The 26,613-nt window shown below is 41.1% G+C and overlaps 2 protein-coding genes across 7 annotated transcripts in view; both read left to right on the plus strand.

Annotated features, from left to right (window-relative positions):
- Positions 1–6,221, plus strand: part of LOC135524971 (homeodomain-interacting protein kinase 3-like) — a gene marked incomplete at its 5' end in the record, with an annotated part of 42,716 nt that extends 36,495 nt beyond the window's left edge. The window contains 2 exons of the mRNA XM_064952783.1: positions 1,726–1,856; positions 2,015–6,221. Of these exons, the coding sequence (XP_064808855.1) occupies positions 1,726–1,856; positions 2,015–2,428 (545 nt within the window). The remainder of the gene's footprint in view (positions 1–1,725; positions 1,857–2,014) is intronic.
- Positions 6,222–7,106: 885 nt separating this feature from the next.
- LOC135524157 (UPF0606 protein KIAA1549L-like) overlaps positions 7,107–26,613 on the plus strand; it is a 36,661-nt gene continuing 17,154 nt past the window's right edge. For all 6 annotated transcript variants that reach the window (XM_064951411.1, XM_064951410.1, XM_064951414.1 and 3 more), the window contains exons 1-5: positions 7,107–7,376; positions 23,801–24,115; positions 24,563–25,159; positions 25,339–25,454; positions 26,331–26,553. In XM_064951411.1, coding sequence (XP_064807483.1) covers positions 7,154–7,376; positions 23,801–24,115; positions 24,563–25,159; positions 25,339–25,454; positions 26,331–26,553 — 1,474 coding nt within the window. In that variant the 5' untranslated portion in view covers positions 7,107–7,153. The remainder of the gene's footprint in view (positions 7,377–23,800; positions 24,116–24,562; positions 25,160–25,338; positions 25,455–26,330; positions 26,554–26,613) is intronic.

A 26,613-nucleotide genomic window follows, 5' to 3' on the forward strand; every position in this document is an offset into this window, starting at 1 on the left:
ATAAGAATATTTCATTCATTCAGATCTAGGATGTGTTATTTTATTGTTCCCATTATTTTTTTGAGCAGTGTATATACACAAACACTGCGTTCAGAAAGCAATCAGACCCCTTTACTTTTCCCACATTGTTACATTTCAGCCTTATTTTAAAGTTGCTTTAAAAATCAATCTACACCCACTATCCCATGATGACGAAGCAAAAACAGGTTTTTAGAAATTGTTGCAAATGTACAAAAAATAATTACAATGAAATATCACATTTTTTACATAAGTATTAAGATCCTTTACTCATTACTTTAAGCACCTTTGGCAGTGATTACAGCCTCAAGTCTTCTTGGGTATGACGCTACAAGCTTGGCACAACTGTATTTGGGGAGTTTCTCACAATTGTTCTCTGCAGATCTTCTCAGGTTTGATGGGAAGAGTAGCTGCGCAGCAATTTTCAGGTCTCCAGAGATGTCCGGGCTCTGGCTGGGTAACTCAAGGACATTGAGACTTGTCCCAAAGCCACTCATGTTGTCTTTGCTGGGTGCTTAGGGTCATTGTCCTGTTGGAAGGTGTACCTTTGCCCCAGTCTGAGAACCTGCTCCAGAGCGCTCAGAACTTCAAGGATCTTGACTCGTCTCCTGGTCCGTACTGCTGAAAAACATCCCCACAGCGTGATGCTGCCACCATGCTTCACCGTAGGGATTGTGCCAGGTTTTCTCCAGATGTGACAGGCCAAATAGTTAAATCTTGGTTTCATCAGACCAGATGATCATGTTTCTCTTGGTCTGAGTTTTTAGGTGCCATTTGGCAAACTCCAAGTGGGTTGTCATGTGCCTTTTTACTGAGGAGTGGCTTCCGTCTGGCCGCTCTACCATAAAGCCCTGATTGGTGGAGTGCTGCAGAGATGGTTGTCCTTCTTGAAGGTTCTCCAGAGGAACTCTAGAGCACTGTCAGAGTGACCATCATGTTCTTGGTCACCTCCCTGACTAAGGCCCTTCTCTAATTGCTTAGTTTGGCCGGGCGGCTAGCTCTAGTAAGAGTGTTGGTGGTTCCAAACTTCTTCCATTTAAGAATGATGGAGGCCACTGTGTTCTTGGGGACCTTCAATGCTGCAAAATATTTTGGTACCTTTCCCCAGATCTGTGTCTCGACACAATCCTGTCTCAGAGCTCTATGGACAATTCCTTTGACCTCATGGCTTGGTTTTTGCTCTGACATGCACTGCCAACTGTGGGTCCTTTATATAAACAGGCGTGTGCCTTTCCAATTAATGTCCAATCAATTGAATTTACCACAGGTGGATTCCAATCTAGTTTCAGAAACATCTCAAGGATGAGCAAAGGAAACAGGATGTACTGGAGCTTAATTTGCTTGGGTATTCAAACCAGCGACCTGTCGTTTACCGGCCCTACTCTTTAACCGCTAAGCTACCTGCCGCCCTTAGCCCTGAAAGTGCCATCTGCTGATCGTAAGCCTTAGACCTGGTGCCAAATAGAGATTCTCTCTAGTTGGCCATGCGGATGAAACCGAGATGAATACTCTTACTAATGGGCTTTATTACCACTAGCAAAGAGGAGCAATTGTATTTCTGTCTGCCAAAGCTTCTCTCTCTGTGTTTATTTCAGCAAAGCATGCTCTTGTTTCCAGTGGGTCCTTATTGGTGTTTTACCCAGTCATATTTAAAATACTTATTTTATCTGTTAGTCTTACTGACCCCTTTTGTGGTTTCTCTTGCAGTCTTCGAAGTCTCGTGCCAGTCCAAAGGGCGTTGCGCCCCCGGACGACTGAACCACCACTCCACACCTCTCCATCCCCGGCAGCAACAGAAGATGACCACGTTCCAGCAGCAGCCCCTGGGCTTTGGCCAGGTTAGTCCCCCCTTCTTACTGGTGTCTTCCAGGTTTTGTCATTTAAATCTAATACTACCTGCATCATTTTACTTTGACATTTTAGTAATTTAGCAGGTGCTCTTATCTAGAACGGTGCTCTTATCTATCTCTTCTCCCTCTCCTCTGCCCACCCTCAGGTGCAGCATTACGGCTCCTGCAACAAGGAGTGGAACGGAAACTATGGGCAGCACCGGCGGCCGCACGCTTACATCCCTCCCACGGTGCACGGCCATGCTTTCACCCTCCCCCACAGCAGCCCCACCCACAACTCGGGACACCACCCCCAAGCCGCCCTACTCTCCTACCCTCCCTCGGCGCCCGTCGCCCACCTTCTGGCCTCGCCCTGCGCCCAACGGCCCGTTCTGCAGCCCACCTACGGCATTGTCCACCAGGTGACCATGGGCATCAACCACCGGCTGCTGCCATCGCCCACCATCCATCACCAGGGCCAGTACAAACCCCTCTTTCCACCACACTCCTACATCGCCTCGCCCACCTATACAGGTTTTCCCCTCAGCCCCACCAAACTCAACCAGTACCCTTACATCTGAGAACCAGCCACCCAGTGCCATGGGCCAGCAGGGGCAGCCAGCAGTGACAACTACAACCAAGGCCTTCATCTGTCATCTCTCATGTTATGACGGATAAAGAATCCCCTTTGACAAATCATGTTGGTTGATGGTGATGATAATAGAATTGAAACCGTTAGCTTTAAAAAAATATAATTAAAAAAACATAATGGAAAAAGAATGAATAAATCAGTGAATGATTAAGAAATTCTCACTTTTAATGTGTTTTGCACATTTGCTCTGCTTTGTCATTTGGATTGAATGGTTCTCTCTATGAAATGGGTCAAATGGAGGGGTTAGAGGTCATTTTCTCAACCCCCACTTTTCCTGTTTTTCTGTATTGCCTTCGATCTAGCACGTGTGCTAATCACATCACTCGTTAAGCCATCCCAGTCTCCAGTGCTAGGACAGCAGAAGTTTGTCTCCGTTCGTTTGTTGGTTCATTGTGGTGTAAAGGTGTTGTTTGCTAATGTCCTCTGTTTTCAGTGTGATACCGTCAGTGGTCTGAAAAGGTTCTTCCACACTGCATGACGTCGCATGGGCAAAATAACATAGTCAAGTCGTTGACAGATGCTTAGATGTCACTCTTTCTATGTGTACTGTGAGACTTGCTGCATCGTAACTTGTTCCCACACCTACTAGTGCCTTAAATATATGAGGTTGTTAATGTTACTTATATATATAAAATAAATGTACTGGACTGCAGCACTTGAAGATTATTTTTACTCTGATATGCTTATCAGATAATCAAATAAGTCTTGCTTATTTGGCCTCATTGTATATTTGAGTAGTTGAGCTTCTTTTACCAGAGGACGCCAGCATGCTTTGCTGTGGCAAATGTTTATTTGGTTTGGACTTTTCCCAAATGAACTAATGTACATAAAACACAATTTGAATGATTTTAATATTTGATAATCAATTTCTAGTCACTTAGTACTTAATTACTAACAGTATTGACACTGTTTTTTTGAAACTGCAGTACAATCTAGATATTAGGCGCTGGTTTGCTGTGGTATGGTTTTTTACAGCCTTTTTCTTAAGTTAATACTGAAGTGAGGCATAACGTTGACTATCGACAAACATGCAAATGGTTGGTTGGTTCTTGGTACAGTATGATCTCATTATCTTCAGAACACCTATACAGTGTTTGATATACCCATCTATCAACCTACAGTATAATTGCTGGACTATGTAGTGCTTGACAAGGTGTATTGGTTGAGTGCAATTTGCTTTCATTGTTCCATTTAAATATTTGTCGTCGTCAACTGCTTTAGTGCTTATTTTCTACATTCCGTCAGGGAGGAAATATATTTTGAATTTTGTTTTTAATTGCTTGCATGAGCATTAGATTTGTCTTTCCTTACTTTTCAAATGCTCTTTCAGCACCAAAGACTAATTCATATCCTAAGCAAGGTAGCTACTCTTTTTCCGTTGACCTCAAGTATTCTGGAGTCATCGAGATAAAATATATTTTAAAAAGGTTTGAGGTTTTATTTTCAGCATTTTTGGCAAGTTGTATGATATATTATGTATTGAATGTATCCTAGATAAGCTGCTAGCTATGTACTGATTGCCACATCAAAATGATTAACTTAGTTCTTACTGTGTTCTTACTTTTGTATAGTTTTAATTACCATATAACAGAGGTGGATTTTATTTTAGTATAGAGTATACTTAATGGCATTAATACTTGTTAGTGCCTCTGTATATTTGCTTTGACGTTTTGAAGTGCGATTGTATCTACTGTATTGCAAGTAATGGAATTTAGCGTTTTTGTTGGGGGGTTTTCTGTTTTTTTTGTGTGTGCCTATAGCATCAGTATTTTATGTTATTAAATATAGGTTGGGTTCATCATTGCATACAGTAATTGATGTGTTGACGATTTTGTGTTGATTTTTAGTTATTGTTCTGTTAACACGCTCAAAAGCCTGCATCTTACTCACATTATCATTGATTGACAGATCTGTATTACCATGCAGATATATTTACTGCAACACATCTATTTGGTCCTTATCTAAACATTGGGCTACAGGGAGGCCTTCTTCACATATGTACTATTTGTTATGAAATGCATCAGTAAGCACTTGTTGAAATTTATTGAACTCTCCATATGCTCATCAGGTTCAGTAGAAGGCAAAATCCCACACAGTTTTCATGAAATTGCTGTGCTCTGTGGACTTTGACTATATGATTTTTTTCTAGACATTTATTTTAAGCCTAAGAAAATGTTCTAAACCCACTTTTTGTATCTAAAGTGGATTGAGAGATTTTCTACAGATTATTCTGACCTATTCCTAGTTGATTGACTGAGGCAAATGGGTGGGATTTTTCTTCAATCTTTAATCCAAACAAGGGGGATTGTCAAATGACTGATCTTTTTTTCTTTCAAATCTTGCCACTCCTTTTGTAGTCTCATTACATTGTGGACTGAGAGATTTGTTTAAATTTGTTTACTCACTAGCCCCACAACCCCAGACACACACGGATGCATTTTTTTTGTCATTCTGACTGTCTACAACCTAGTGCCTTTTTTAGATATGTGGTCCAGAGAATAACTGTCGGTCGATAACTCCCTGACCCCTAGGCAGTCCCCTCTCCCGCAGAGGTGTGGCAGTAGAGTCAGACGTGGATGCTCCTCAACAGAATAGAGTATTACACATCCAAGCGGAAGGATGTTAGGATTAAGCAGCCTCTTGTTATTTCAGGACTTCTGCAGCCTGTCTCCAAATCCAAATATGTTTTACATGTTTGCCATCAAGTGAGAAAGCATTCTGCTTTTGGACTCGTGTACAGTATAATAGAGCTGACAAATCCAATGCATTCTTCTCTCTTGAGAAGCTCTTATGGGTGCTGGCTTCTATCTTCAGATCACTCAACCCCAATGTGCAACCTTAGACCATATGGTCTGAATCCATAAAGCTTTTCTACAGAATATAAAAATACAAATGTTATTCTTAGTCAGGGAATATTTTTTTACACTCTTCACCCAAGACACAGTTGATCTCTTATTGGACATGCACAAATGCAAAGCTTTACATACAATGTGAATGTATATGTGGAGTTGAACATATGGTTTGCGGACTTGACAAAATGTAGTTTTGTTTTAGTTTTCGATTGGCTACAGAGAATTCTGTTCTGTGTATATGATCAACATCCATATAGCAGCCTTAGTTTTGATGTATCACTTGTTGGTATTTGCTTTAACATCCCACGTAAATATTAGGTCCAAAGTTGTCACATATACTGCAATTGTATTGTTTTATGACTTCCTATATGATTCATTCAGGGTCTTTTGTATTCTACTGTATTAACCTTCCAATCCTTACCACTTTGTTTGATTGCTTTGGATATTTTTTGCAGTAATTTCACCTGTTAGCACAAGTTGTTTCACTTCAATTTATTGGATAATATACGGTATCTAAACAACACAGCATATAGACTTGATTGTGAAATTGGAACTGTTACTGGTTTAATGTGTAGTTTTTGTGGCTTTATGATTTTGTTTGATTTTATGCTACACTAGTTTGCCATGTAGCAAATGCACTGTGCTATATATATATGAGGACTGGGACAATTTATTATTTTGGATGTAATGTCTTTTACAGTTTGCGGTCGTATTTCTCTCTAGTTCTCAGTGATTTCAATGTGACCAAGCCTTATGTACTTTGTCATAAAAAGCGGGTTTTCCTGGTGAATATTGGCGAGTGTCAAATTAAGAATTGGTGTACTATTGTCAAGATTCACTTTGAATAAAAAAAAATGATATTGCTTCAGCCATCTTGTTTGTCACTGTGTTACCCCAGTTTAGAAAAGGTATTTGCTTTGCTAACTTGTATTTTAGTTTGTCCAATTTCAGATGCAGTAAAATACAGTAGCTGAAACGGGTCGAAGCCAATAGCACCACCCTGTGCAAGCAGAGTAGAAAAGCATTACCTGTATTTTGATTGCATTGACCATGTACAGTATAGGGCATGGTAAATCATAGTGATGTAGATGACACCATGTTCCTCAGCTAATGCCTGGAGTGTTCTAAATAATAGCAGACATGTTAATATGAGCTGTCATTTTGAAACCAGCCAATTTTTTAAATAACATGCAATGCTGTTCACAAACCCAGATCTCAAATGTCTCATCACTTATGTATGCCATACCATTGGCCCGCCCTGGCTGCCCCCTGGTGACAACCTGTCCTTTTTGAAGCCCAATTTTAATTAATGCAAATCAAATTGGTGATAGAATTAGCGTTTTCCAGTTGGTTTACTATTGATGGCTTATTAGTTTGGTTTGCCATCTATACCCAGAAGCGGTCGTCTCTCACTGAGAATGCCAAATATTTTTAGCAGTCAATGCTGGCGTCACTGGCGTGAAATGACGGGTTTGAAAGTAAATATTCTGACGGTGTCGTATGATTTCAGTTCGTTTTTTTTTTCAATGGGAGACGTTTGTTTCGTCAGTGACTGAACTCACTACTATGGATATGAGTGCATCTTTAATTTTTCGCAGATAATAGCTTATTACGCGCTAGCAGGTCGACGTGGTGCATGGAGTGTGCCCTACAGACGCATTACACACAAGTGTCAATGCTGCCGTTTTGTGTCAACCTCTGGGAGAGACGGGCTTACGCAGAACCTCTCATTGTCCGCAGTGAAGGATTGATCAAATGTATTTTACAAGATTAAGACTGTTAGATGTATCAAGGATAAACAAATGGCTTCAAAACATGCGTGTAACAGCCTCGATGATTTGATCGCCAGCGGAATAAACAATGCTCGCGCGCTTGGTTCGATTGAATGGATAGGTATGGGGATGGGATCCACCTTATGTTTCCAGAAAAACGGAAAAACACTGGGGCTGAATCGAATGTGGACTAAATGTATTTTATCCGTTGGAATGGTTTTGCTTTTAATGCCGTCGGTCCTAGCTGCTGATGGTAAGACTTATTTGGTTGATGACAACCTGTTCGAGTAATATTTTTCTTGATTTTGGTAGGACAAACTAATTGGTCTTCATTGAGATGTTGGGCTGTATTATTATAGAGCCGTACCCCAAATTGGTTGCTCTTCAGGTTGGTGGAACTCTTCGTGCCCTGTCCCTATATTATGACTATCAGCTCACACACGGGGATAATGACCGTGGAGAAAGTAGCCCACCACCTAGTTATTTTTTTCGATGTAGGAAATTGCGATTTATTACAAAAATCTAGATTTTAGAAGACAACAACAACAAAAAGCGCCACTTGCAATGTAGCCTATGTGGAGGGCACTTCACAAATCCACATTATTTTTTTTATATTCAAACAATTTGGGTAGTAGTGGTTTATTGTGCGTAAATGATGACATTGCGCCAATTTTTGCATGATCTAAATGTCCCACTAGCCGTGTTATCTGTTGCAGACACATTCAAGCTATTGAACGTCCCTAAATCAATATGAATGTTGATTTTCTATAATGCAGCCTCCCAGACACTGTCTTTCGAATTAGTACAATAACTGCTGGAGTGGCCTTTGTGCCTGGGGTGGCCTGCCTGTGTGCGGTCAATACTGCAACCGCTTTTAATAATATCCATACTAACTTACTTGATCGACGGTGTTGGCAACATTTGTGGAGGTTATTCACAATATAGATTTTTTTTTAAAGAACACAACTCGTGAAACGTTCATACTCATTATTTATAATGCTGTCATAAGAAGCTAAAACTAGCCTAAATTGGTTTTCGTTTTTTCTTTTCCTCTCTGATTTGAACCTGATGTTTATTAGCCTATAATTTAACCATGGGTAGCTGTTTTCATCTCATTGTTCCTTCAAGTAGGAAAAACAGCTCGTAACTTAGCCATGGGCCTGACCTATACACTTTCAGGTCCTCTCAGATTGCCATAATATACCCCTATTCCTCCATTCATAAAACAATATTGGAATTTGGCGTTTGGCTGCGGTCCAGGGAGGGCTAGATCAACGTACCATTTTGAGAATGAGGTGTTTTTTTCTGTATTTCCCGAGGGGGGGGGGGTTGAGCTGTTCCTTTGAGTCAACATGGAGCCCACTGTGCCTTGTTGCCATGGGAACTGATCTGTCTAACGCTTTTTTTCAGACTGGGCTGTATATAGCCTGCCCTATAGCATCTGAATAACCAGTACACGCTCCAATTTGTGTCTGCTTTTAGACAATAGTTTAAGATTGATTTGAAATTATTGGATATGCTGTGTGATTCGAATAGTACGTGCAAACAAATTGCTTCTTTGTGTAAATGACGGAAGATAGGATTTCACACTGCTCAACGGCATCAACAGGCATTTTGGAGATACAGTACAGTGCATGCCTAGGCCTATAAGCATTTCTTCACAAGAAAATACTGAATTTTGTGCTCCATTTTCTTTCCAGTGTTGTTCTACCATTACACACAACTAGACCTTTCACATTTCTTTAACCAGGCTTTCCATGATGTGGTCATGTCTTGCTGCTATATCAGTATTGGTGTGGGAAACACTGGCCTTATTCAACCCCATAATAAGATGCCCAAAATTTGGATGAATAGTTGGGTTGCTTGGATACTTAGTCTTTAATTTTACCTTTATTTAACCAGGCAAGTCAGTTAAGAACAAATTCTTATTTTCAATGACGGCCTGGGAACAGTGGGTTAACTGCCTGTTCAAGGGCAGAACGACAGAGTTGTACCTTGTCAGCTCGGGGGTTTGAACTCACAACCTTTCAGTTACTAGTCCAACGCTCTAACCACTAGGCTACCCTGCTGTACAGCACCTTGCCCCATGCACTCTGCTTTGCTTCATTAGGGTGATTGCCTGTGCTGTGAAAGTTAATTATGCATTGCTAGAGCCACTCTCAATGTGTCAGATCTTAAATAGATATTTCCCTTGTACATTAAATACATTATGCATGACGAGCCTCTACAAATCATGTGGTTTGGATGATCTTGTTGGCTAATTTGATTTCTAATCCCAATTAGGTATAGTACTTATTTCCCAATCTATGGGGAATTCTATATCGTGTTCTGAACATGAGAGTATGTTTGAAACACAGTTTGTGTTTTTTGTTGTTGTAATGAAGTGTAACCCTTGATGCAGAAGATTTAATTATGTATGCACAATATAATGTATTCGTGGGTAATACATGTTATTACATAAATACATGTTAGTATATTATACTGTGTGTGCGTATGTGTGTTTTCCAAATGTCTGTATTTTGGAGTCTGCACAGCAGCTATAAGTCCAGCCACTGTGTCCCCTTTTTAAAAGCTGTAATTCTGAGTGACATGTAATCTGTATCTGACAAGCTTAGACGTCCCCAGAGATTGTCCATATTCATAGACACAGTGTTTTGTAATTTCTTTCCTTGGAGAATAGCGTTGACCCCAAAACCAATGCATTAGGTAACAGAGATTTTTCAGTAAAAATCACAGCCAGTGAATGCTCTTGACTTGCATGAACATTTCATCAAGTCCCTCAAGATTGAGTGAAGAATGGATTTATGTCTCCGTCTCCTTGAGCATTTTCTGAACTCACAATGTGTTAGAGCGCCCTCTCGTCATCGCTCACAGTGACGGCTGTGTGACGGCCTTAATAGATGCGTTGTGTTGGCCTGGGAGGCTTCAGTGCTGACTAAAGAGAGAAACACAAAGGGAAGGGCTGTCTGGCTGGCCTCACCTTAGACCTGAGCAGATCAGCAGGTCAAACTCAAAAGAAACTGAAACAGAAACAGAAAAATAACTGCTTTGATTCATGTCAGCACTGCCATACAGAAGCGCTGTGTAGTTATTTATTTGGCACGGCTTAGATATAGGGCTGTAAAGGTATTTGGAATTTGCATGTAAAAAATGTTGTGCTGTATACCCTGAAGATAAAGCAAATGAAACCTGGTTGGCACAACCCCAATGAGTTTGGAATCTTAGAAGTATTCTTCCCTCCAACTTTAGCGTCCATTTAGAACCCACTTGCTGTATCCTCAACTGGCGGAGAGCTGCAAAGATGCTTCTCACTGTGTGTTGTATGACTGTGTCTATTATGTAACGGGAAAGGACATCCAAGAGTCTTGGCCTTCTAATGAATACTATATGCAATGGAATCAGAGCCATTTAACAAATGTGTTCCCTAAGAGGGGTTGAAAAGTCAGGCGATCATGTGGTGGCCTCTGTCAGGTTAATGCTTCTGATTCCCAGAAACAATGATGAAATCGCTTCTGTGCTCACACCATATGTTCCTGCAAGTCTTCCACTACAGTAGGTTATGAAACAGAGTCCTTTGTAGCTCAGTTGGTAGAGCATGGAGCTTGTATTGCCAGGTTAGTGGGTTTGATTCCCGGGACCACCCGTATGTAAAATGTATGTACGAAATTGTTGTAAGTCGCTTTGGATAGAAGTGTCTGCTAAATGGCTTTTATTATTATGTATTGAGCCACGGTTGGGGACAAGGAAGGGCAAAGCATGGCTAGTGGTTCTTCATTGGACAAGTGGCGTCACGTGGTCCTGCAGCAGTTTTGGCATTTGTTATGAAAAATCAATGCATACTTTCATTTTAAAAGTCTTATCAATTGAAGTGCTTCTGCTTCCCTGGAATAGGCTGTTGCTAGGGGCTTTTATGATTTACTGTCTGTGTTTGGCCATTTGAGTCAATAGGAATTCATAATAAATAATATGGTTTGTGTACATGCCTGCAAGTGTAGTGTGTGTGTGTGTGTGTGTGTGTGTGTGTGTGTGTGTGTGTGTGTGTGTGTGTGTGTGTGTGTGTGTGTGTGTGTGTGTGTGTGTGTGTGTGTGTGTGTGTGTGTGTGTGTGTGTGTGTGTGTGTGTGTGTGTGTGTGAGCGCGTGCGTACATGCGTGCATACATGCCTGCCAGTGTGCGTGCATTTGTCACTTAGCTACAAAAGTTCAGGTGACTGACTTTCCTAATTTCGCTCTACCCTCAGTGCCAGTTCTGACAGTTGATCATACTGTAGTGAAATAACTGTGAATTCATCACACAATCTGAATTTGAGAGAAGCTATAAGAAATGTTCTTAACACCTTTAAAAAATAAAAAACAATCCGTACTGAAAAAATATTCTTAATATACAAATTGGTCTTATAGAAGGCTTGTGTAAGCAATTCAGTTTTAAAATGGGCATGTTGTATTGAATTGTGTAAATGACATTTTATTATGAAAAGTTTTATTTTTGTATGATCAGTAATGTGTTTGCCAACACCAATCATGTCAGTATCTTGTTTTGTCAAAAGGCCGTACATTGCTTCTGATAGTATTTGGAAATTAAGTGGGTTGTCTTTAGTGTTGGTCTTATATTTATGAGTGAGACTTACTCACGTGGACATGATAATGATATTGTCTGTCTGAGGATCAGTAGGCTACAAAGAACAATTCAACAAGAACTAATGCAGAGTGAAACTAACTTTCCCAGTGTCTATGTCTTACTTCTGGTACCCTGAGGTCAGTTTCGACTCCTCAGATATGAGGGGGGATTCTCGCTGCTCTTTTGCAGGGTGGTACTGGAGGAGCAAGACACTCATCCACTTTTAATAGGGTTGTGATTTGCCTCCTGCATCCCTGGGACTTGAAGCTTGAAGCATGTGTTTCTTAGGATGCACTCAGGTGAAGGAATCTCACATGCTCTCCCTTGCAGGAGCTTAGAAAGCTCTCAATATTTCAGTCCCTGGCTGCTGTGATGCTAACCAAAGGAGAAGGCTGCAGAGCCAGACTCAGAATACAAAACGAACAAGGCCTGCTGAAATCCATGCTCCATCCATCTTTGTCGCCATTCATTATCACTGTCCCGCAAGCCATCAGGTTTGTTGTAGAAAGCCAGTGTGGCAGGATCAGGATATGTTTGTTTGCCAAGGTGGATTTAGGGCAATGTACTGTAATGCTGTTTGTTGTGTCCCCTTCTGTGTTGTTTTTCATGAGCTACCGTGCTAGACTAGAGTTCTCCCAACAGTGTCTTTCCCCTCCAAATCAAAGGCATGCAGTAGAAATAGTCAAAAGAGCCTCTCTCCTCAGTGCAGCTCACTTAGTGGATTCTTCATTGCTGCCTGCCTGATCACCATATGGCCAGATTGTCAACTGTATAATTTCCACTCTCTCAGTATGTCCTTACGTGACCAATTTTAAAATTGTCGTGGCTCAGAATGTCTCACCCTCACTCTGTTTTTGCTAGACTGCCTTGACATACCCCGAGCCAGGAAATGGTCACATGATTGTCTTGTCTAGTCACATGGGACCACTTAATGCCTACACAGATGAGCTGCTATCCATCTGCATCATTGACATCACAACCTAGTTTTGTTTATCACATTTGGAAGGCATTCTTCATGTGTGTGCAATGTGCTAGTTACATGTTTATTCCTCCAATTAAATCAATTTCCAGGCTCTTTAACATCAAATCATTTTAGTTTGTGGTTAGAAGTTTAACAAGTAGGCTTATTAGTTGTTGTTTTTTGTGATATTGAGTTATGATAACACAGTTGTACTAAGCTATAACTTATAACTTATATTCTTAGAGAATCTATGGGTATTTTTGTCACAGCCTGAATTTGAAATTGATTCAATTTAGATTTTTTTGTCACTGACCTAAACACAATTTCCAATGCCTTGCAAGGTTGGGCACCTATCAGTAGATGGGTAAAAATAAAAGAGCAGACATTGAATATCCATTTGCGCGTGGTGAAGATATTCATGATATTAATTTCACTTTGAATGGTGTATCAATACACCCAGTCACTACACAAATACAGGCGTCCTTCCTAACTCAGTTGCCGAGGGGGAAAGATACCGCTCAGGGATATGGTGACTTTAAAACAGTTACAGCGTTTAATGGCTGAAAACTGAGAATGGATCAACAACATTGTAGTTACTCCACAATACTAACCGAATTGACAGAGGGAAAAAAAGGAAGCCGGTACGGAATAAAAATGTTCCAAAACATGTATCCTGTTTGCAACAAGGAACTACAGTAATACTGCAAAATCAAATCAAATTGTATTTGTCACATACACATGGTTAGCAGATGTTAATGCGAGTGTAGCAAAATGCTCGTGCTTCTAGTTCTGACAATGCAGTAATAACCAACGCGTAATCTGACCTAACAATTTCACAACAACTACCTTATACACACAAGTGTGAAGGGATGAAGAGTATGTACATAAAGATATATGAATGAGTGATGGTACAGAACGGCATAGGCAAGATGCATAGGCAACATAACAAAGCGTTATGTTTGGGGTAAATCCAATACAACACATTACTGAGTACCATTCTCCATATTTTATTTTCAAGCATAGTGGTAGCTGCATTATGTTATGGGTATGCTTGTAATCAATCGTTAAGGACCGGGGAGTTTTTCAGGATAAAAACAAAATGGAATGGAGCTAAGCACAGTTAAAATCATAGACAAAAACCTGGTTCAGTCTGCTTTCCACCAGACACTGGGAGATGAATTCACCTTTCAGTAGGACAATAACCTGAAAACACAAAGCCAAATCTACAGTGGTTGCTTACCAAGAAGACAGTGAATGTTCCTGAGTGGCTTAGTTACAGTTTTGATTTACAGTAAATCTACTTGAAAGTATATAGCAAGAGCTGAAAATAGTTGCAATAGTCCGTATCAAATCAAATCAAATTTTATTGGTCGCATACACGTTTAGCAGATGTTATTGCGGGTGTAGTGAAATGCTTCTGTTTCTAGCCCCAACAGAGCAGTAATATCTAACAAGTAATGACTAACAATTTCACAACAATGCCCACAATGCACACAAATCTAAAGTAAAGGAATGGAATTAAGCATATATGAATATTTGGACGAGCAATGTTGGAGCAGCATAGACTAAAATACAGTAGAATAGAATAGAATATATTATTAAAGTGACTGGTGTTCCATTATTAAAGTGGCCAGTGATTTCAAGTCTATGAAATCACTGGCCACTTTAATCAATCATGAATTGTTTAGGAAATATTGCAGACTGTGGCTTTAACGTGTGTGATAACTGAAGTGCCAGAGTATGTCCATCATATTCTCCCAGGACCCAGGAGTGTGATTACTGCAATATGGGTCACCCACACAGGGCCTGGGCTCCAACAAGATATCAAACAGAATATGGCACTCAGTTTATTCTGCAGCTGAATCTTTTTTTTTCACTGTCACAACATCACTTCATTGGCTTTTTTTTCAACTTTCGAAAAATGTTTAATACTCTCCTTAATCATAAGCTGTGCAAACCTCAGGCTCTGATTTGACTTTAGGTTGGCATTTCTATGAGTTAGTGTCCTGTAGGGTTTACTGACATAACTTAATACCTTGCTTCTATCATGAGAATAATTGGTGTGCGTTTTCTTCCCAGTCTGAAATGGAACACAAAAATATCTTTCTTCAGATAGTCATTTATGGTAATGTTTTACCTGGGAGACAGTGGCACTAGCTTACAATTGTTTTGTGTGTGCATGCAATTACAGTAGCCTAGGTTGTTTGCTTTGATTCTGCTGATTAGTAATATTGAATGACCACTAGTAACAGTACTATTGAATTACTGTGAATAGAATTCCATTGAATCAGATGGAACAACAGCCTTTTGGTATTTGGTATTTGGTATTTTATTAGGATCCCCATTAGCTGTTGCAAAAGCAGCAGCTACTCTTCCTGGGGTCCACACAAAACATGAAACATAATACAGAACGACATAATACAGAACATAAATAGACAAGAACAGCTCAAGGACAGAACTACATACATTTTAAAAAAGGTACACGAAGCCTACATATCAATGCATACACACAAACTATCTAGGTCAAATAGGGGAGAGGCGTTGTGCTTTATCTGTTTTTTGAAACCAGGTTTACTGTTTATTTGATCAATATGAGATGGAAGGAAGTTCCATGCAATAAGGGCTCTATATAATACTGTACGCTTTCTTGAATTTGTTCTGGATTTGGGGACTGTGAAAATACCCCTGGTGGCATGTCTGGTGGGATAAGTGTGTGTGTCAGAGCTGTGTGTAAGTAGACTATGCAAACCATTTGGGATTTTCAACACCTTAAAATGTCTTAATAAAAGAAGAAGTGATGCAGTCAGTCTCTCCTCAACACTTAGCCGAGAGAGACTGGCATGCATATATTTATATCAGCCCTCTGATTACAATTAAGAGCAAAACGTGCCCCACAGTTTAACTAGGTCTTTCCTTGCAGCACTGGACCACACGACTGGACAATAATCAAGATTAGACAAAACTAGAGCCTGCAGGACTTGCTTTTTGAGTGTGGTGTCAAAAAAGCAGAGCATCTCTTTATTGCGGCTGGACCTCTCGACCACCTCCACATCTTTAAAAGGCAATGTTGTTGCTGTGACTGAAGATGCATGCTGAGCTGCAGTGTGACCGTGCTTAGCAGGTGTCTGTCCAGTGCCACAGGGTAAATAGGAGCCATATTCTGTTGAGTTTGACAAACAAAACAGTGAAATATCAGCTGAACTTTCATATAGCTTTTAGAGCTCAAATCTGCAAGCCCTGCTGTCACTGCATGCTGAACGCACTCTGTCCATACTTGATGATTCCCTTTTCTTATCTGCCTTGTCTACCAGGGAGATGACATACAGTGGCAAGTAAAAGTTTGTGAACCCTATGGAAATATCTGGATTTCTGCATAAATTGGTCCTCACATTTGATCTGATCTTCATCTAGGTCACAACAATAGACAAACAGTCTGCTTAAACGAATAGCAGCAAAGCAGGCACAAACCATGATGCTCCCTCCACCAGACTTTACAGTTGGGATGAGGTTTTGATGTTGGTGTGCTGTGCCGTTTTTTCTCCACACACAGTGTTGTTTGTTCCTTCCAAACAACTCAACGGTAGTTTCATCTGTCCACAGAATATTTTGCCAGTAGCTCTGTTGAACATCCAGGTGCACTTTTGCAAACTTCAGATGTGCAGTAATGTTTTCTTGGACAGCAATGGCTTCTTCTGTGGTGTCCTCCCATGAACACCAGTCTTGTTTAGTGTTTTATGTATCGTAGACTCGTCAACAGAGATGTTAGCATGTTCCAGAGATTTCCAAGTCTTTAGCTGACACTAAGTTCTTCTTAACCTCATTGAGTATTCTGCGCCGTGCTCTTGCAGTCATCTTTGCAGGACAGTCACTCCTAGGGAGAGTAGCAACGGTGCTGAACTTTCTCCATTTATAGACAATTTGTCTTACCATGGACTAATGAACATCAAGGCTTTTAGAGATAGTTTTGTAACCCTTTCCTGCTTTATGTAAGTCACAATTCTTAATCTTAGGTGTCCTGAGATCTCTTTTGTTAGAGGCATGGTTCACATCAGGCAATGCTTCTTGTGAATAGCAAACTCTAATTTTGTGGGTGTTTTTATTGGGCAAGGCAGCTCTAACCAACATCTTCAATCTCGTCTCAGTGATTGGACTCCAGGTTAGCTGACTCCTGACTCCAATTAGCTTTTAGGAGAAGTTGTTAGTCTATGGGTTCACATACTTTTTCCAACCTACACTATGAATGTTTAAATTTTTATTCAATATAGACAAGAAAATACAATAATTTGTGTGTTATTAGTTTAAGCACACTGTGTTTGTCTATTGTTGTGACTTAGATGAATATCAAATTTTATGACCAATTTCTGCAGACATTCACATACACTACCGGTCAAAAGTTTTAGAACACCTAGCCATTCAAGGGTTTTTCTTTATTTGTACAAATTTCTACATTGTAGAATAATAGTGAAGACATAAAATCTATGAAATTACACATACAGAATCATGTAGTAGCGAAAAAAGTGTTAAACAAATCAAAATATATTTTATACTTGAGATAGCTTAAAATAGCCAGTATATTTGAGATACTTAAAATAGCCACCCTTTGCCTTGATGACAGCTTTGCACACTTTTGAGTTTTAGATGTGTGCAATTTTGCAAAGTACAATACAATGTGATACCTATTTTTTTTTTTTTTTTCATATTCACGTTTCCTGTGTTTTGCTTGTGGAATAAATTGCTCGAATCATCATTTTCAAGGTTAATTGTTGCATTTGGGTCCTGTAGTCTTCTTGAAAAGTACTGTAGAAGTGTGACTTACTCTCCAGATCCAATATTCAACCCAGAGAGACAGATGGACACTATGAATAGTTTCAGGAAGTGTGTATCTGTACATCCTGTTGGAAAGGTGTCACTCCATGGAAAGCACACCACACTGTTGCAATGGGTTTCAGTTCAGTTGGACACTTCCCAAAGGCCCCCTCCTCACCACCTGCGCCTTGGATGGTGGTGCACTGTGTTTCGCCATGCGTCCCTCTTTCCTGCCCCAATGGCTCACTGTTTTGAATGGGCAGAGGTTCTTCATGAGTCCCAGGACGGCTGGAGTTGCCATGTGTTGTCATAGGAGCCCAATGGAGGAGCTTTGCTGTCTACTGCCATGGCTCAGTCTCTCAGTGATCTCTCAGTGCTGCTGAGGGAGGGCCCTTATGTTGCCCCCTGTTAGAGCAGGTGGCTTTCTGTGGGGGGATAGGATATATACAGGAGAGGTCTTCAGTGTGTCCTGTCTGGAAGACACTAAATACTGTCACACTCACTGCTGAGCCTATAGGGTATTTTAGGATAAATATCTCCTGATCATGTTTGCTATAAAGAACGTACAAACTCGTTGTCATATATATATATATATATATATATATGTATATATATATATATGTATATATATTCATGTAGGGCTTTAAATGATTGGTTCATTTGAGTTTTTTTGTAGGATTAAGCAATGCTAGTTCCTGCTAGACTCATTGTTTGAGATGAACAGTCCAGTAGGTAGTGTTAATGGAAGACAGTGGGCTTGCATCCTGGGGATGTAAGCACAGGCCTGGTTGTACTGTACAAAGCCAGCCTGGTTCGGAAATCCTTCCTTTTAATTAAACAATCCTCCGATGAATAGATTTAGAGTGTGGGGGAAGCATGTGCTCGGTACGGAAGTACAAATGCGCTCTGGAGGTCTGCCAGTATTTAATCGTCTCCCTTATAGAAGGCAATAAACCCTGCTAGCTGCCCATTCCTCATCGTTCACTTGTACTGAGGAAAGATGTCTTTGAAAACACCACCACCGTATCAGCACTGATTCAACGCACTAGCTTTCCCTCGTAGGTTGAGATTATATGTTTTTAAATCACAGCAGCTGCTTATGTGTGCCCCAGATATGTACTTGAGAGCATCTAAATTAATTCCCTATGCTCATCCTGAACAAAACATAAGTGACCTACTTATTAAGATTATTTTCCCTCTGTCACGGTTTCATAATACTGCTCCTGGATGACTAAGAAGTGTTTGTATCCTCAAATGTTCTGCTCCATGGTTTGACGTTGGCCTCTCCCCGTACCACTCATGTTGTTGACAGGGGGCACTGCCAGGCTGTGTTTTGGAGAACAATATTTCATGCTTTCAAGATGTGGTTATAGAGAGAGACGATGTTGATGAGAAACATAGGGGGACAGTCAGGATGTCATCATCAGGCCTCTGGGATTGATGAGTCAAATGGAGAATGTGTTCCTGCCTTCCCAGCTAACAATTCTAGGGCGAGAGAGAATGTTTTAGTAATGTTAGCTGTAATAGTGCCTAGATGTTTCAGTGTCCAGTTCTCAGTTAGTTAGGTGAACATTCTATGTATGTAAGCAAAACTCTCCTGAGAACCTATTTTGCATGTTTTGGAACTAGAATTAGGAGAACGTTCCCTAAATTTCAAACAGAACTTACCCAGAATGTGGTTGCCATGTTCTCAGAATATCCTATATTAATATTCTAGACACATTTCATTGGATGCTGCAAGAACATTCCTGTGTCCAGTTTTCTGAGGGTTAGGATAATATTCTATCAGCGTCCCACCAAACATACACAGTAAATGGTTACCATGTTCGTAGAGTATAAGATATTAATGTTGTAGACACGTTTCATGGGAACATTGCAGGAACATTTCTGTGTAGTGGTCTAAATGTTGGGGCATTTTACCCAGTCTTAATGTTACTCCTGAATCACTATAATCAATAAAACAGTTTTTCTTGAGTGTACTTTTAGGAGAGCTGAGATTTACTTCAAAGTGCTATTCAAGAAGACAATGCAGAGATGCTCAGCTATTCAGAATGGATAAATACTCATAATTTATGAGAGGTAGTGGATATTATTTGCGCTGAAAGTAGAATTCTACAGATTCTCATCTTTCAATGAGGAACTGATTTTAATTAGACCAGATGAGGGTGTTGTAAATGTTGCCAAGTAATGACACTAACGTATGTTGCTAAGAATGTGAGAGTAGTGTGACTCCACTAGCAGGTCTCGAACCCAGGCCACCAGCATCAATGACAAACACCTTAACCACAGTCCCAATAAGGGATCTCTCTAGGTCATGTGCTTGTTCGGCCTGTCCAGAAGCAAAACCTAGCTAACATATGGAATTGTTTTAAGAGGGTCATACAATGGACCATTTAGCTATTTGATTTTGAATGTTAGGACCCTTGTACATAAAACAAAAATATATACAGTATATACAGTACCAGTCAAAAGATTGGACACATCTACTCATTCAAGGGTTTTTCTTTATTTTAATAGTAAAGACATCAAAACTATGAAATAACACATTTGGAATCATGTAGTAACCAAAAAAAGTGTTCAACAAATCAAAATATATTTGATCTTTTAAATTCTTCAAAGGAGCCACCCTTTGCCTTGATGACAGCTTTGCACACTCTTGGCATTTTCTCAACCAGCTTCACCAAGAATGCTTTTCCAACAGTCTTGAAGGAGTTCCCACATATGCTGAGCACTTGTTGGCTGCTTTTCCTTCACTCTGCGGTCCAACTCATCCCACTAAGCAAATTCTAAACAAATCAGTGTCACCAGCAAAGCATCCCCACACCATCACACCTCTTCCTCCATGCTTCACAGTGGGAACCACACATGAGGAGGTTATCCGTTCACCTACTCTGCGTCTCACAAAGACATGGCAGTTGGAGCCAAAAATCTCACATTTGGACAGATTTCCACCGGTCTAATGTCCATTGCTCGTGTTTCTTGGCCCAAGCAAGTCTCTTCTTCTTATTGGTGTCCTTTACTAGTGACTGTCTTCTGTATACCACCCCTGCCTTTTCACAACACAACTGACGGACTCAAACGCATTATGAAGGAAATCAATTCCACAAATTAACTTTTAACAAGGCACAACTGTTAATTTGATATGCATTCCAGTTGACTACCTTGTGAAGTTGGTTGAGAGAATGCAAAGAGTGTGCAAAGCTGTCATCAAGGCAAGGGTGGCTCCTTTGAAGAATATAAAAAATATTTTGATTTGTTTAACATTTTTTTTGTCACCACATGATTCCATATGTGTTATTTTATAGTTTTGATGTCTTCACTATTATTCTACAATGTAGAAAACAGTAAAACATAAAGAAAAACCCTGGAATGAGTAGGTGTGTCCAAACCTTTGACTGGTACTGCATATAAAAAACAATATTTGATGAAATATTGATTTTGTCCTTTACCATTATAGCCCATAGAAATGCATTGAGTAACACATTTGTACATGGCAAAACAGACAGTCCAATAATGTATCATAAATAAGGTTTTGAAATGTCTGTCCTATATCTGAGATACAATAGATACAATTTAGACACAAGTTTGGTCACTTTATTCATGGCACCTTTTACCCCCTATGGACGTTGTGCCTTCACTCCTGTGAAGCTTGTGTGCTTCATAGAGCAAAACAACCAACACCGTCGTGTTTGTGAGAGACTCCCCTTTTGATATTGGTGTCTTATAGCTCAAACGGTTCGGTCTGGATAGTCGGTTTTGTGAGCAGACTTCTTCGAAATGAGAACGTCCATGGCAGAGAGTTCAGACGATTGCAGTAAAGCTTGTGGATGTTGTAGAGCGAGATGATTGTTATACAGACGATTTTGTGACCATTCTCTTGTCCGGATCCTCTCACGTGTAGAAAAACAACTCTTTTACAAGCCCCATGTTATGGAATAGGCACAAACGTTATATTGGCGGACAGAGGTGATTGAGCTGCAGCCACTGCAAGAAATGCTAATTCTCTTGCATAAACATACAGGGGGCTATTCGATATTCAAAATTGCATCACCGTGTGATGCACGGGGGTGCGTCAATCGACTCTAGGTGGCTAACCCTCAGAAAACTGGACAGGTATGTTCCAGCAACCTTCCCATGAAACACGCCTGGAACATTAGTATCTTATATTCTGAGAACATGGCAACCATGTACTGTGCATGTTTGGTGGGACGTTGATGGAATAGTCTCCTAACCCATAAATCACTAGATGCAGGTATGCTTTTGCAACGTTTCCATATTCTAAGAACATGGTAACCACGTTCTGGTTAACTTCTGTTTGACATTAAGGGAATGGTCTATTGGCAACCGCTTGTATGTCAGTGAAGCCAGGGGCGGACTGGGACAAGAATTTGGCCATTTTATCTACACCAACCCACGTCACTGCATGCAGGGCCGTGCACAGACCTTTCAGGGGGCAGGTGTTCAAAATGGTTGATGATTGATGTAAATCTGCTCGTTAGCCCGTTAAATATTAGTTTTACTGATTGCTATTTAGCTTCAGTGCTCTTAAATAATAATTTTATGATATATCCTAATATTCATAACCTTCTAACTCATGATTTATGGCTGGCTGGCTGGCTGGCTGGCTCGTGGCTTGTGTGGAATTTGCATGTATGGTGGTTAAACTACCTGTGAGCCTCTTTTTTTAATACCTCACAGAATTTTTTTTAATACCTCACAGAATATTTTTTAATACCTCACAGAATATTTTTTAATACCTCACAGAATCTTTTCTTAACACCTCACAGAATCTTTTTTCAATACCTCACAGAATCTTTTTTCCATACCTCACAAATGATCACGACAGGCTACTTTGACACTAACAAGCTGAGAATTTGCGATCAATCAAAAGGACCTCATCTTGAATCCATCAATAGATTAGCCTACGCCTAGGTGTCTGGAGACACACATTGTACAATATGAGGAGTCCGATGTCTGATGCACTTGTGCTAAAAGCCTATCTCTCTTGTTTTGCTTTGTAAAACAATGTTTGCTCAATGGGCCTATTTGTATGTTAAAGAGAATATTTTGGTAGCCTACAGCAGACAGATTATAGTCTTCACTTTTCAGTAGGAGCCATTTGCTTTCCAAACTCTTTTCCCTGGATTGTATTAGAAATTTAGTGAAAGGCCTGCTTTGTCTGCATGCTGTTCACTGATAGATTTGTCGCGTGTTCCCGACTGCAGGCCTAGGCTTATGCCTTCTTATTGGGCTACACACAATCCACAGGTAGGCCATTTTTTTTAAAGAAGCTATGGCTCCTCTGTTTTTTTTTGTTTAAATTTTACTAGGCAGGTCAGTGACAGCCTAGGAACAGTGGGTTAACTGCCTGTTCAGGAGCAGAACAACACATTTGTACCTTGTCAGCTCGGGGATTCGAACTTGCAACCTTTCGGTTACTAGTCCAACGCTCTAACCACTAGGCTACCCTGCCTCTGTGGCTATGTTATAAGTCTACTCATGGTGTAGTAGGCTGTTCTGAAGGATTTCATTTATATTTCAACATACGGCAGTTAATTCTATAACTTTGGCAAATGTATTTAAATTCGTCAGGGGGTTGCAGCACCTCCAGCACCTTTCCCATAGCTATGATTCTATAAGGAAACAAATGATGAAGTGCTGCTGTGTGTAGGCCAACCAGACTGAATATTGATGATGATGTAGCCTAAATCAAGTGTTATGCTGCTCTGGTAGTAGCCTAATGTTGATATTTAAACTAAATAGCTTGCTACACACACTCGACCGGTCAATTCTCAAGCCATGCATGTTTGGATACTGGGCGCACACAATCTCTGTACCCTGCAGGGCAGACTGGTTAGGGGTGGGGTGGTGAACTTCACGACATCACAATGATATTTGGGTCAAACGACAAAAATGGTATACAAAAAAATAATAATGATACCAATACCCAAAAGAGCACTTGGAGAGTGAGAGGGCAAAGGGGCAGGTACTCAGGCACAGGTTAACCTCTATCCGTGCCTGACTACATGCACTGCCAACTCAGTGCCACCAACCACATGGAAGAATAAACACATATGCTGTGCTTTCTTGTGTTCAAAAACTGTTAAATTATTGTCTCATTTGTATCCTGTCACTTTAGTTGATACATGATGGAGTGCTGTGTGTGTGTGTGTGTGTGTGTGAGAGAGAGAGAGAGAGAGGTAACCATATGGAATGTGTTCTTTCTACATTTCCATGCTGCATCTACATGCTTTCAGTTGCTGTTTAAGTCCCATCTCTCTCCTCGTTTTCCAGATGAAGGGCACTACAACGAGTCATCAAGGCATGCGGCTCTGCCTCAGGACCCAGCCGTGCCCTCTAACCTCTCTGCCAGGGCAACGCCAGTGGAGGACGGGCCCCGGGCCCCTCCAGCCATACCCACGGACCCAACAGACCCATCAGGGGTGACAGCAGAAAGCACCAGAGAGCAGCCTGTGCAACCATCAGTGCTAGCTAATGCCTCCTCCTTAGCCTCCTCCTCAGCCATCAACAGTGACAATCAAACAGCAGGAACAACAGACCCTTTGTCTTTAGCACCTGTAACCAACAGCACCTCAAACACCAGCCCAGGTAGGACATGTCATCAAACAATAATCAAACCCATCTTGTTGTAGAAGGGAAAAAAACAATCGGAATGTTATGTACGCACATACCCACCTCATGACTGTTGTGTCTCTACACACTAGAGAGACGTTGGTTTCTTGTCATCATTGTTGTCGTCATCATCATCAGCGTTGTCGTCATCATCATCATCCTCATCATCATCATCGTCATCATTATCATCGTCATCATCATTATGCTCTGCACCTTCATTCCCTCAAAATCCCATTTTCTTTTGGTCCAGCTCAGTCCCACATTACCCTGCTCCGTCCCCTCCATCATGCTGCCTCTCCAGGTTTCACCTCATCCTCACATAATGGGACATCATCCAAATGGGACATTTTTCACCTGATATGAATGACCTGATATGAACCGATTTTTGAAATCCTTTAAAAGCTGCTCCTTCTTTCATTGCAGAGAAGGGAGACAGCAGTTTGCCTGCGAACCCAGATTTACCTACAGTCCCAGTGTCCTCTCTGGCCACAATGGGAGAGAGCGACGCCACCCTCCCAGACAATGTGACTAGTCCTTTCTCCACTCACACATGGAACACCACTACACCTGCAAGGGCTGACACCAATACCACTACACCATCCACCACAGCAGCACACACCAACCCAACACCAGACACTGTGACCAATGACAGTCTACAGCTCACGACTGTGACCACCACGACCGTCACGCCCCTGACCGTGACCACCACAACTGTGACACCCCAGACCACCACAGCTTCGACCACAGAGGCGGTTACAACCACAACCTGGACCACTACGACCACACAGGAAGTGACCACCCTCCAAGAGACCACAGTGATGGCAACCACAACTGACCAAACCACGACCACAACCACAACCGCTCCCACTACAACCACAATTGCACCGACTACCACTTTGACCATCCCCACCACCACCAAAGGAACAACCCCTGGACCGACCACAACTGAACCTACCCCCACCAGTCCTGAAGGGGAGAATCTACCATGTAACATCACTGAGAAGACCTGGGTCAAAACAGGTACAGTATGGGCACTCAATCAACAGCAGCTCAGTTTGAAAACCGTTCATTAGTGTACTCTGTTTCGCCAAATAAATAAAACAAGTTTTGAGATGCCACCGTATGATTACATCCCTAATGAAGACCTTCATTAAAAAAAAAATATATATATATATATAACTGTTTGTTTTCCTCCAAAGTTTTGTCCATGCAGCTGTGGAGGAACAGGCTTGATATCATGACGAGGCAGAATCTGTCTAAAGGACTCACCCATGCTCTACAGAGGGCCTTCAACGACACCAATGTTTATGTCCAGGTCCGTATTATTCTGCTCTCTACTCTCTGTGTTAGGATGTTGTTACTGCTGTAGTGTAACTGGAGAAGAACACCTACCACATCAAATACAGAATACAGTGCCGTAGTCCTGTTTAAATGTTGATAGTCCATGTTCACGTTGTGGGACAAGGATTTCATATTAGTTACTCTGGATGTCCAGCTCTAGGAACTAGAGTGAGTGTATTTACTTATTCTGGCTCCCCTCTTAGCCATACTATTCATGGGGTACAATCTCTCACTTTGATAGCGGAGGAGATTGAAGTGACTAATGGTGAAAGGATTTCAGTATGATGATAAATGGCATCTTGAATGGTGAATAGGCTTAGCTTTATAGAGGCTGTTAACAGTATGTGAAGAGAATAGCTCTTTATTGACCCTACTAGCTGAATGACTAAAACCTATTATTGCAGGCGTTTCCTCTTCAGACACGTCCGTTATTCAGTTCTCTCTCTCTCTCTCTCTCTCTCTCCTCTCTCTCTCTCTCTCTCTCTCTCTGTCTGTCTGTCTGTGATGGCTGACTCAGTTTAAGTCCATTGATTTCCTACCTGTGCTGTCTGTTTTTCTGTCTGTCTGCCCGAGGTGTAATTCAGTGATTGCTACTCTATCCCAGTCCTCTTCTCTCCCCCATCAGAACCCATGTATTATTACTGAGCCCGGAAGTGATCGGCAGGAAACGACACAAACACAAGCTGCATAGTTATGTGTCCGGAGATAGCTAGCTAACACATACTGGTGGAGACTGGAGAGGAGTGAGTGGTAGTACATAGGACCAGAAACACTAGTCTTGACCCACTGCAATTGTGTTGGGTGTTAGCGATAGCGATCAAGACATAAACAACACGTTTTCTCTTCTCAGGTTGAACGGGACGTCTGCAGCCCTCATAATGTCACTCTTGGGTACTATGTAGCCAGTGAGAAAACGGTCTACATAGCATCTGTGGTGGTGGAGACAATGAATACCTATGGCTTTGACAAAGTGCTGGCAGACATCCGGCAGCACAGTCCTCTGGTGAAGGCTGTTCTGCTCCCTGTAGCCCCCTGGGCCTCCAGCCTCAGTGTCCATCTGCAGCTCAAAACAGGTAAGGCCCAATAGGGACAACACTCCACAACAACACATGTAACGCTGCTGAATGATGTGA

This window comes from Oncorhynchus masou, chromosome 31 (genome assembly GCF_036934945.1).
Source record: "Oncorhynchus masou masou isolate Uvic2021 chromosome 31, UVic_Omas_1.1, whole genome shotgun sequence".
Taxonomy (NCBI): domain Eukaryota; kingdom Metazoa; phylum Chordata; class Actinopteri; order Salmoniformes; family Salmonidae; genus Oncorhynchus; species Oncorhynchus masou.